Below are 11,087 nucleotides of genomic sequence, written 5' to 3'. Positions count from 1 at the left end.
TGGGGACTGAGGGATAGAGGTACATGGGGATTTAACAATCTGGGTACATGGGGATTGGGAGAAATGTGTACATGTGGAAAGGGAAAGGGAGAGAGTGAGAGTGGAAGGAGAGAGGAAGAAAGTGAGTGTGAAAGGAGAGAAAGAGAGAGTGAGTGTGGAGAGGGAGGGAGTGAGTGTGGAGAGGGAGAGAGTGAGTGTGGAGAGGGAGGGAGTGAGTGTGGAAGGGGAGAGGGAGGGAGTGAGTGTGGAAGGGGAGAGGGAGGGAGTGAGTGTGGAGAGGGAGAGAGTGAGTGTGGAAGGGGAGAGGGAGGGAGTGAGTGTGGAGAGGGAGGGAGTGAGTGTGGAGAGGGAGGGAGTGAGTGTGGAAGGGGAGAGGGAGGGAGTGAGTGTGGAGAGGGAGAGGGAGGGAGTGAGTGTGGAAGGGGAGAGAGGGAGAGAGTGAGTGTGGAGAGGGAGAGGGAGGGAGTGAGTGTGGAAGGGGAGAGAGGGAGAGAGTGAGTGTGAAGAGGGAGAGGGAGGGAGTGAGTGTGGAAGGGGAGAGGGAGGGAGTGAGTGTGGAGAGGGAGGGAGTGAGTGTGGAGAGGGGGAGAGTGAGTGTGGAAGGGGAGAGGCAGAGAGTGAGTGTGGAGAGGGAGGGAGTGAGTGTGGAAGGGGAGAGGGAGGGAGTGAGTGTGGAAGGGGAGAGGGAGGGAGTGAGTGTGGAAGGGGAGAGGGGGAGAGTGAGTGTGGAAGGGGAGAGGGAGGGAGTGAGTGTGGAAGGGGAGAGGGAGAGAGTGAGTGTGGAGAGGGAGGGAGTGAGTGTGGAGAGGGAGGGAGTGAGTGAGTGTGGAAGGGGAGAGGGAGGGAGTGAGTGTGGAAGGGGAGAGGGAGGGAGTGGGTGAGTGAGTGAGTGTGGAAGGGGAGAGGGAGAGAGTGGGTGTGGAGAGGGAGAGAGTGAGTGTGGAAGGGGAGAGAGGGAGGGAGTGAGTGTGGAAGGGGAGAGAGGGAGGGAGTGAGTGTGGAAGGGGAGAGGGAGGGAGTGAGTGTGGAAGGGGAGAGGGAGGGAGTGAGTGTGGAAGGGGAGAGGGAGGGAGTGAGTGTGGAAGGGGAGAGGGAGGGAGTGAGTGTGGAAGGGGTGAGTGAGTGAGTGGGTGAGTGAGTGAGTGGGTGGGTGAATGAGGGGCTGGGAGCCCCGGGTCTGGCTGGGCTGTTAAGCCGGCTCTGGCTGTGGGGCCTGGGGCTGAGGCAGTCCCCGGCTCTGGGTGAGTTGGAGCCGGCCAGGCCGATGCCGCTGCGGCCCCGCTCTGTGCTGGGCCCCCTGGCCGCCCTGCTGCTGCTGCTGGCGGCGGTGCAGCTGCTGTACCTGTGGCTGCTGCCGGGGCCGGGGCCGGGATCCAGGCACCGCGCCGGCCCCCGGAGGCTGCAGCAGCCGCTGGCCCGGGACAGCCACCTGGACCCCAGCGGCCGCTACCGGCTGTACCGGGACGTGGGCCGGAGCGGCCTGGGGCTGGAGCCGGGCCTGGAGCTGGGCTTGGCCACCCACACCTCGGTGCACAACCTGTACCAGCTGCCTGCCCTGCTGCGCCGCTGGCAGGGTCCCGCGGCGGTGGCACTCTTTGCCCCGGCCGACGAGGTGCCCCAGGCCCTGCTGGCACTGCGGGCGCTCCAGCAGCACTGCCCGGGGGTCCGCGACACCGTCACCTTCACCCTGGTCACCCCCAGCGGGGTCCGGCTGCCCGCCGTCCCCGCTTCCCACGGCGAGCAGGAGGAGCACCGCTGGGACCCCCGGCTGGAGTCGGACGCCGAGCCGGAGCCTCACCCCCCCTGCCGGAGGGCCCTGGCCCCCCTCCACCGGCTGCGGCTCCGCCGCCGGAACTACGCCCTGGGCAACGTCTCCTACCCCAACAACCTGCTGCGCAACGCCGCCCGCCAGGCCCTGGCCAGCCGCTACACCCTGGTCATCGACATGGACATGCTGCCCAGCGGGGGGCTGCACTCCCTCTTCCTGGAGTTCCTGCGGGCGGGGGGCGCCGGGCCCCCCCTGCCGCCGCCGCCTCCGGGGCCCCACTCCGCCACCGCCGACCGCACCCTCTTCGTCCTGCCCGCCCTGGAGATCCGGCACAGCCGCCGGGTGCCCTGGGACAAGGCGGAGCTCCAGCGCCTCTACCAGGTGGCCGAGGTGCGGCCCTTCTACGCCGAGCTCTGCCCCCGCTGCCAGGCCCCCACCAACTACAGCCACTGGATCAACCTGCCCGCCGGGGGGCCCGGCCTGCGGGTGGCCTACACCCGCCAGTGGACAGACCCCTGGGAGCCCTTCTACATCTCCCGCGCCTCCGTGCCGCCCTACGACGAGAGGTTCGAGCAGTATGGCTTCAACCGCATCAGCCAGGTGAGCTGATCGACCGTGGGAGGGGGGGCGAGGGAAGGGCTAAAGTCTTAAAGTTAATGTCTCTTTAGTTGTGTCACAAGTAAGGCTTACATTAACACCGTAATGAAGTTACTGTGAAAATCCCCTAGTCGCCCACACCCCGGCGCCTGTTCGGGTTACACTGAGGGAGAATTTAACACAGCCCGATACACCCTAACCAGCAACCGGAGCACCCGGAGGAAACCCACGCAGACTAGGGATGGTGGGGGGGAGGGGGGAGGGGGAGGGGAGGTGGGGGTGGGGATGGGGGATGGGGGGGGTGGTGGGGTGTTTTGTGTGTGTGCATGCGTCTGCATGCAGGTGCGCATGCGCGCGTGTGTGTGTATTTGTGTCAGTCAGTCACAGTGGGTTCGCGCTGCTGCCTCACAGCGCCAGGGACCCGGGTTCGATTCCCAGCTTGGGTCACTGTCTGTGTGGAGTCTGCACATTCTCCCCGTGTCTGTGTGGGTTTCCTCCAGGTGCTCCTGTTTCCTCCCATAGTCCAAAGATATGTAGGCTAGTGCATTGGCCATGGTAAATTGCCCCTTGGTGTCCAAGGATGTGTAGGTTAGGAGGATTGGCCATGCTAAATTGTTCCTTAGTATTAGGGGGATGTCACGCACCAGAAGGATGTGGAGGCTTTGGAGAGGGCACAGAAAAGATTTACCAGGATGTTGCCTGGTATGGAGGGCATTAGCGATGAGGAGAGGTTGGAGAAACTTGGTTTGTTCTCACTGGAGCGACAGAGGTTGAGGGGAGACCTGATAGAAGTCTACAAGATTATGAGAGGCACGGACAGAGTGGATAGTCAGAAGCTTTTTCCCAGGGTGGAAGAGTCAATTACTAAGGGGGGCACAGGTTTAAGGTAAAAAGGGAAAAGTTTAACGGAGATGTGAGAGGCAAGTTTTTTACATGGAACCAGAGAGGTTTCCAGGATGGAACCAGAGAGGTTTCCAGGATGGAACCAGACCCTTCAGCCCAACTCGTCCATACTGCCCTTTTTTTAAACCCCTAAGCTAGTCCCAATTGCCCACATTTAGCCCATATCCCTCTATACCCATCTTACCCATGTACATTTTTAAGACAAAATTGTACCCGCCTCTACTACTACCTCTGGCAGCTTGTTCCAGACACTCACCACCCTCTGTGTGAAAAAATTGCCCCTCTGAACCCTTTTGTATCTCTCCCCTCTCACCTTAAACCTATGCCGTCTAGTTTTAGACTCCCCTACCTTTGGGAAAAGATATCTAGATGATCTGTGCCCCTCATTATTTTATAAGGACACCAAAACTGCACACAGTATCCCAAGTGTGGCCTCACCAACGCCCTGTACAATTGCAGCAAAACATCCCTATTCCTATACTCAAATCCTCTCACTCTGAAGCCAACATACCATTTACTCTCTTGACTGCCCTCTGTACACGCGCAGAGGTTCACTGCCAGGGATCTGGGTTTGATTCCTGGCTTTGGGTGACTGTCTGTGTAGAGTCTACACATTCTCCCCGTGTCTGCGTGGGTTTCCTCTGGGTGCTCCCGTTTCCTCCCACACTCTGAAAGACAGGTGCCGGAGTGTGGGCGACTACGGGGATTTTCATAGTAACTTCACTGCAGTGTTAATATAAATCTTACTTGTGACACTAATAAATAAACTTTAAGAAACTTTATTGAAAGGGACATTTCAGAATAAACAGAATAGACACATTCCAGTGAGAAAGAAAAAAAATTGAAGGGGAGGTCCCATTATCAGAGCAGAAACCCAAAGTATGTTACAAAGCCCGATTGGACTCCAATTCTGTTTGTATTTGGACGTTAGTGTGAGGAGAAGATATTTCATTCCAAGTCTGATGCAACTGACGTACTAGGAAACTCTTATCAAAACAAATTCATCCATCAAGACAGTTTAAATATAACAAATGAATTAGCTTATCTGTTACCAATTGAAATACTTAACTGTGGAAAGATACAACTCTTAGCTGCCAACCTATCTCTTTTAGTTCCAATTCAAGCAATACTCCTCTTATAGACTTAAGCACCTCTTCGAAAGCAGTCAGCAAACTACACAGGCTTACGTGTTTGTACTTGTTAACAGTCCAAGATCTTTTGAATATCTCTGGAGAGAGATACTTGTCTTCTGACAGCTCCGGACAGCAGCCTCCACAGAGAGAGAGAGAGAAAGACATCTCTTTCTTTCAGAACCTGGTAGAAACTGACTGTTCAAAAATTAAAAACCAGAAAATGTGTGTTTTCCCTGCAAGCTTAGCTCACACATGGCTGTCTCTGTCTAATCTAAACCCTCCTCTGAAACCCAGCGGAAAACCCCAAATGAATAACGATGCATTAACTCAGATTAAAACAAGCACATTCCTAGCTAAAAATCAATCATTAGCCTGCATTCTCAGCATGAGAGCGGCCTAGTGCAGACAAATGGGCACCATATAAAACAGAGCTGAATTTTAAACATACCCCTTATGAGAAAGATGAGATAAATACATTTCTTAAAGGCACAATGTCACCATTATCTCCCCCTGTTTAAAATAAAAAATAACTGACAATATGGAAAAAATGGTTTCATTTTCCAAAACCTCCACTTTCACACTATTCCTACCCTATACTTACATTTTATTACATCTAAGCATGCAAATAATAGCATTTTCCAGTTCAATCTTTCCCTTCCAACATTGAATGTTCCTTCTTCTTTCATTAAACTTATGACAAAGCATCAGCAATCACATTCTCTCTTCCTGCCACAGAAACAATTTTCAAATTAAAATGCAGTAACAGTAAACTCCATCTAAACAGTGTTGTATTCTGATTGTTAAACTTCTCCAGAAACCTCAGTGGATTAGGGTCAGTGTCTGATGAATTAGATTTGATTTGATTTATTATTGTCATATGTATTAACATACAGTGAAAAGTATTGTTTCTGGCATGCTGTGCAGACAAAACTTACTGCTCATAGAGAAGGAAACGAGAGAGTACAGAATGTAGTGTTACAGTCACAGCGAGGGTGTAGAGAAAGATCAACTTAATGCGAGGTAGGTCCATTCAAAAGTCTGACAGCAGCAGGGAAGAAGCTGTTCTTGAGTCGGTCGGTACGTGACCTCAGACTTTTGTATCTTTTTCCTGACGGAAGAAGGTGGAAGAGAGAATGTCCGGGGTGTGAGGGGTCCTTAATTATGCTGGCTGCTTTTCCCCGAGGCAGCGGGAAGTGTAGACAGAGTCAATGGATGGGAGGCTGGTTTGTGTGATGGATTGGGCTACATTCATGATCTTTTGTAGTTCCTTGCAGTCTTGGGCAGAGCAGGAGCCCAGACCAAGCTGTGATACAACCAGAAAGAATGCTTTCTGTGGGGCATCTGTAAAAGTTGGTGAGAGTCATAGCGGACATGCCAAATTTCCTTAGTCTTCTGAGAAAGTAGAGGCGTTGGTGGGGCTTTCTTAACTATAGTGTCGGCATGGGGGGGACCAGGACAGGTTGTTGGTGATCTGGACTCCTAAAAAGAACAAAAGAACAACACACAACACAGCACGGGAAACAGGCCTTTCGGCCCAACGAGCCCACGCCGCCATTTTAACATTGTGAGCCCCCTCTTCCACCCATGACCTTTGTCTATGCTTATGGCACTCCGCATTGGAAACCAGATTGAGGGGAGACTAATTTAGGGACAATTTGTTACACCAATCAGCCTTAAAGCACATCTTTGGTATGTGGGAGGAAACCGGAGCACCCGGAGAAAACCCACGCAGACATGGGGAGAATGTGCAGACTCAGCACAGACAGTGACTTAAGCTGGGAATCAAACCCGGGTCCCTAGTGCTGTGAGGCAGCAGTGCTAATCACTGTGCCATCGCCAAGAGATTTCCACTGAGGATACCGGAAAGTTTATTTATTAGTCACAAGTAAAGCTAACATTAACACTGCAATGAAGTCATAGCGAATTTCCCCTAGTCGCCACAGTCCGGCACCTGTTCAGGTCAATCCACTCTAACCAGCACGTCTTTCAGATTGTGGGAGGAAACCGGAGCACCCGGAGGAAACCCACGCAGACACAGAGGTCCAGAAGCCTGGAATCCACAGACACAGGGTGTTGGTGAGGCCACACCTGGAGTATTGTGTGCTGGCACGGTGGGTTAGCACTGCTGCCTCGCAGCGCCAGGGATCCAGGTTCAATTCTCGGCTTGGGTCACTGTCTGTGTGGACTTTGCACATTCTCCCCGTGTCTGCATGGGTTTCCTCCAGGTGCTCTGATTTCCTCCCACAGTCTGAAAGACGTGCTGGTTAGGGTGGATTGACCATGATATATTCTCCCTCAGTGTACCCAAACAGGAATGTGGCGACTAGGGGATTTTTACAGTAACTCCATTACAGTGTTAATGTCAGCCTACTTGTGACACTAATAAATAAACTTCAATTTAGTTTCAGTCTCCTTTTCTGAGGAAGAATGTTTGATTTGATTTATTATTGCCACGTGTATTGGGATACAGTTTTTTTACATGCTACACAAAGCATACCGTTCACGGAGAAGGAAAGGAGAGAGTGCAGAATGTAGTGTTACAGTCACAGCGAGGGTGTAGAGAAAGATCAGCTTAATGTGAGGTAGGTCCATTCAAAAGTCTGACAGCAGCAGGGAAGAAGCTGTTCTTGAGTCAGTCGGTACGGGACCTCAGACTTTTGTATCTTTTTCCTGACGGAAGAAGGTGGAAGAGAGAATGTCTGGGGTGTGTGGGGTCCTTAATTATACCGGCTGCTTTTCCCCGAGGCAGCGGGAAGTGTAGACAGAGTCAATGGATGGGAGGCTCTCTTCTTTGGACACAGGTGAGGTCCCAGAGGACTGGAGGGTAGCAAACGTGGTACCGTTGTTTAAAAAGGGTAGGAGGGATAAACCTGGTAACTATAGGCCGGTGAGTTTGACGTCAGTGGTAGGCAAGTTGATGGAGAGGATTCTTAGGGATAGGATGTATGAGCACTTAGAGCGATGCGATCTGATTAAGGATACGCAGCATGGCTTTGTCAAGGGGAAGTCTTGCCTTACGAATCTGGTAGAATTTTTTGAGGAGGTGACAAAAACGGTCGACGAAGGACGAGCCGTTGCTGCCGTCTATATGGATTTCAGTAAGGCGTTTGACAAAGTCCCTCATGGTAGGTTGGTAGAAAAGATTAAGGCTCATGGGATACGAGGCCAGGTATCTAGATGGGTTGAGAACCGGCTTGCTAAGAGGAGACAGAGAGTAGTAGTGGAGGGGTCCTTTTCTAGCTGGAGGTCTGTCACTAGTGGTGTGCCGCAGGGCTCAGTACTGGGACCTCTTCTCTTTGTAGTGTATATAAATGACTTGGAAGAGGGGGTAAGCAGTGTGATCACCAACTTTGCAGATGACACTAAGGTGGCTGGATTGGCGGGCAGTGAGGAGCAGTGTCTGGCAATACAACGGGATATTGATAGGCTGGTATATTGGGCAGATACATGGCAAATGGAGTTTAATCCTGATAAATGTGAGGTGATGCATTTTGGCCGGAATAATGTAGGGGGGAGTTATATGATAAAGGGTAAGCCTATAAACAGTATAGAAACACAGCAGGACCTGGGGGTGCAAGTGCACAAGTCTTTGAAGGTGGCAGTACAAGTGGAGAAGGTTGTGAAGAAAGCTTTATGGTATGGTAGCCTTTATAGGAAGGGGTATAGAGTATAAGAGCTGGAGTCTAATGTTGCAGTTGTATAGAACATTGGTTAGGCCGCATTTGGAGTACTGCGTCCAGTTCTGATCGCCTTACTACCGGAAGGACGTGGAGATTCTGGAGAGAGTGCAGAGGAGGTTTACCAGGATGTTGCCTGGTATGGAAGGACTGGGTTATGAGGAAAGATTGGGTAAGCTGGGGCTGTTTTCCCTTGAAAGACGGCGACTGAGGGGGGATCTAATAGAGGTATATAAGATTATGAAGGGTATAGATAAACAGAGGTAAGCTATTTCCTATGTTAGAGATGGACAGTACGAGGGGCCACGGGCTTAGGGTGAGAGGTATAACACGGATATTAGAGGGAGGTTTTTCACACACAGGGTAGTGAGGGTATGGAATGCTCTGCCAAGTAAGGTGGTGGAGGCAGGCACGCTGGAGTTGTTTAAGAGTTACTTAGACAGGCACGTGAGTGGGTTGGAGATGGAGGGATATAGGAGATGGTTTTAAATAAGGTTCATTAGCATTGGGACGTCCCTGGTAATGTATAAGGATATGGATGATACTGATGTTTTTCTCTTTTAATTCACAGGTGCTTTGGTCCGCCTTGTTGTCCAACGAGGGGCATACACGCGATGGGTCGTACGAGGGCTGCTCTTGAATGTTCGAGAATAGCCTAGTGCTTCATGTCGTTAGTGTGCGCTTAAACTGGACCAGATGCTGGGCAACACGACAGCTCAGTGACTATCACTGTTTGCTGTGCAGACACATGGATTTGGGCCGGTGTCTGTGGGAGTTTGCGCATTCTCCCCGTGCTTGCGTGAGTTTTGTCCGGGTGCTCCGGTTTCCTCCCACACCCCAAAGATGTGCTATTAGGCTGATTGGTGTAATAAATTGTCCCTAAATTAGTTTTCCCTCAATGTGGAATGCCATATGCATGGATAAGGGTCATGGGTGGAGGGGGGGACTGGTAATGTTAAAATGGTGGCGCGGGCTCATTGGGCCCAAGGGCCTGTTTCGTTCTTTGAGGCTGGTTTGCGTGATGGATTGGGCTACATTTGTAGAGGCTTGGCTAACATGCCAAATTTCCTTAGTCTTCTGAGAAAGTAGAGACATTGGTGGGTTTTCTTAATTATAGTGTTGGCGTGGGGGGGAGGAGGAAACCAGGACATGCATGTCTTTTGGCCACAGTGCAGAGTTTGTACATTCTCCCCATAATTTTGGTCTCCTTATCTGAGGAAGGATTCCTTGCTTATAGAGGGAGGTTTACCAGGCTCATTTCTGGGATGGCATTTGGCCAGTACAGGGATTGAACCAGTGACCTTGGTGTTATTAGCACCATGGTCTAACCACCTTAGCTAACTGGCCCTCTGCTGGACAGTGGGGTATAAGAAGGGGGTTTGGTTTTGTCTGGACGCTAATGACAAGTTCTGGTTGAGTTGCCATTTTTCTGGCCATTTAGTGCAAAGGTCACTGCTTAACTCCTGCCCTAACTCCCAGCTTTGTATTCCCACCAGGCCTGCGAACTCCACATGGCAGGATATACCTTTGCTGTACTGGATAACGCGTTCCTCATCCACAAGGGCTTCAAGCTAGCCAGCGAGTTCCACCCACAGAAGGACGAGGAGAATCGACGCAACAGGATCCTCTTCCGCCAATTCAAACAGGAGCTGAAGATGAAATACCCTGACTCTCCCCGGCGCTGCTGAGGTCCCCATCACTCCATCCAGTCCCCCACAGACACTGCTGCTTTGCCCAGGGAAATCCTACAGCCCAGGTTGCCGTTGCACCTGTTGAGACTGCACCGTGAACTTTGTCTGGTGGGTCAGTAACTGTGGGGGTGGGGTGGAAAAGGAGACCACCTTGTCTTTAGACACCTGTCTATCCACTGGGTGATTCGGGAAAAGCTACTGGAATGAACCTTCAGCCCTGGGGAAGCAGAGGACAGGTTTCAGCTGATCCAGCACTTGTGAACAAAACCAGTTAAATTCTGTCAAAGCTGGACTACATCTGGAGATCAAGATATACAAAGATGGGTCTGTCACCATGTAACACTGGGGTAGTGTGCTGGTAGGAACTAGGTCTGACACTAACCCCAAAGGTAGCAATGATTAGCATTGCTGCCTCATGGGCCCTGGTGCTGATTCCTGGCTTGTTTCACTATCTGTACAAAATCTGTATGTTCTCATGTCTGTGGGTTTCTTCCAGTTTCCTCCCAGTCTGAAAGATGTGCTGGTTAGATACATGGCACTGGAGTGTAGCAACTAAGGGAATTTGACAGTAACTTAATTGCAGTGTTAATGTGAACCTTACCTTATGGCTAATGAAATTTACTACAGTGCTGGTGGGGACAGATATGTCCCTGTATAACATGGGTACAATACAGCTGACAACAGGTCTGTTCCAGAACTCTGCCTGTTGAAGTGGTGGAGGCTGCCTCGCTAAATATATTTAAGATGTGGTAGATAGATTGATAGGCAAGGGGATTAAGGGTTTTGGGGAGAAGGTGGGAAAGTGGAACTGAGCCATGACAGATCAGCCATCTTATTTAATGGCAGGGCAGGCTTGAAGGGCTAGATGGCCTACTCCTATTTATGTTCTTAACACTAGGGTACAGTACTGGCAGGGACAAGTCTGTCACTAACACTGGAGTACAGTACTAGTGGGGATGGGTCACTGTATAACACTGGGGTACAGTACTGATGGGGACAAGTCTGTCACTAATATTGGGGTAGTCAACAACAGTATTGAGTAGATCTGTCACTATAAGCTATGCTGATCACACCCAGTGTGTTGTGCAGACTTATCTCTCCATTTTACCCTCACATCCTGTGTTGCTGCCTGTCTTGTAGTCAAGACATGTTTTACCAGCACTGCATTGCACTAAGGTTGGAGAATAAAGGGAGTGTGTGTGTGGCATAGAGACAAATATCACCAATTGATGATGTTTGTGTATTTTGTAATCCAAATTTAAAATGGAAGCTTTAATAAAGACTGGATTCCAGCTGAGTGTGGCAGCCATTGTGACAC

General features: G+C 51.1%; 1 protein-coding gene across 1 annotated transcript; it reads left to right on the top strand.

Annotated features, from left to right (window-relative positions):
* Positions 1-1,140: 1,140 nt before the first annotated feature.
* On the top strand, positions 1,141-10,466 carry b4gat1 (beta-1,4-glucuronyltransferase 1). The gene is made up of 2 exons (XM_080182761.1): positions 1,141-2,368; positions 9,575-10,466. The coding sequence occupies exons 1-2, from the start codon at positions 1,265-1,267 to the stop codon at positions 9,764-9,766; spliced, it is 1,296 nt and encodes a 431-aa protein (XP_080038887.1). The 5' UTR covers positions 1,141-1,264; the 3' UTR covers positions 9,767-10,466.
* Positions 10,467-11,087: the final 621 nt, after the last annotated feature.

This window comes from Carcharhinus amblyrhynchos, unplaced genomic scaffold (assembly GCF_965287045.1).
Source record: "Carcharhinus amblyrhynchos unplaced genomic scaffold, sCarAmb.v2.hapA scaffold_87, whole genome shotgun sequence".
Taxonomy (NCBI): Eukaryota; Metazoa; Chordata; class Chondrichthyes; order Carcharhiniformes; family Carcharhinidae; genus Carcharhinus; species Carcharhinus amblyrhynchos.
This window is presented reverse-complemented; position numbering and strand designations above follow the sequence as displayed.

Excerpts from the sequence above, each read along its gene's own strand:
- b4gat1 (XM_080182761.1), top strand. The coding sequence starts at position 1,265 with ATGCCGCTGCGGCCCCGCTCTGTGCTGGGCCCCCTGGCCGCCCTGCTG. Across the intron at positions 2,369-9,574 it reads GCTTCAACCGCATCAGCCAG|GCCTGCGAACTCCACATGGC; the intron begins GTGAGCTGATCG and ends TATTCCCACCAG.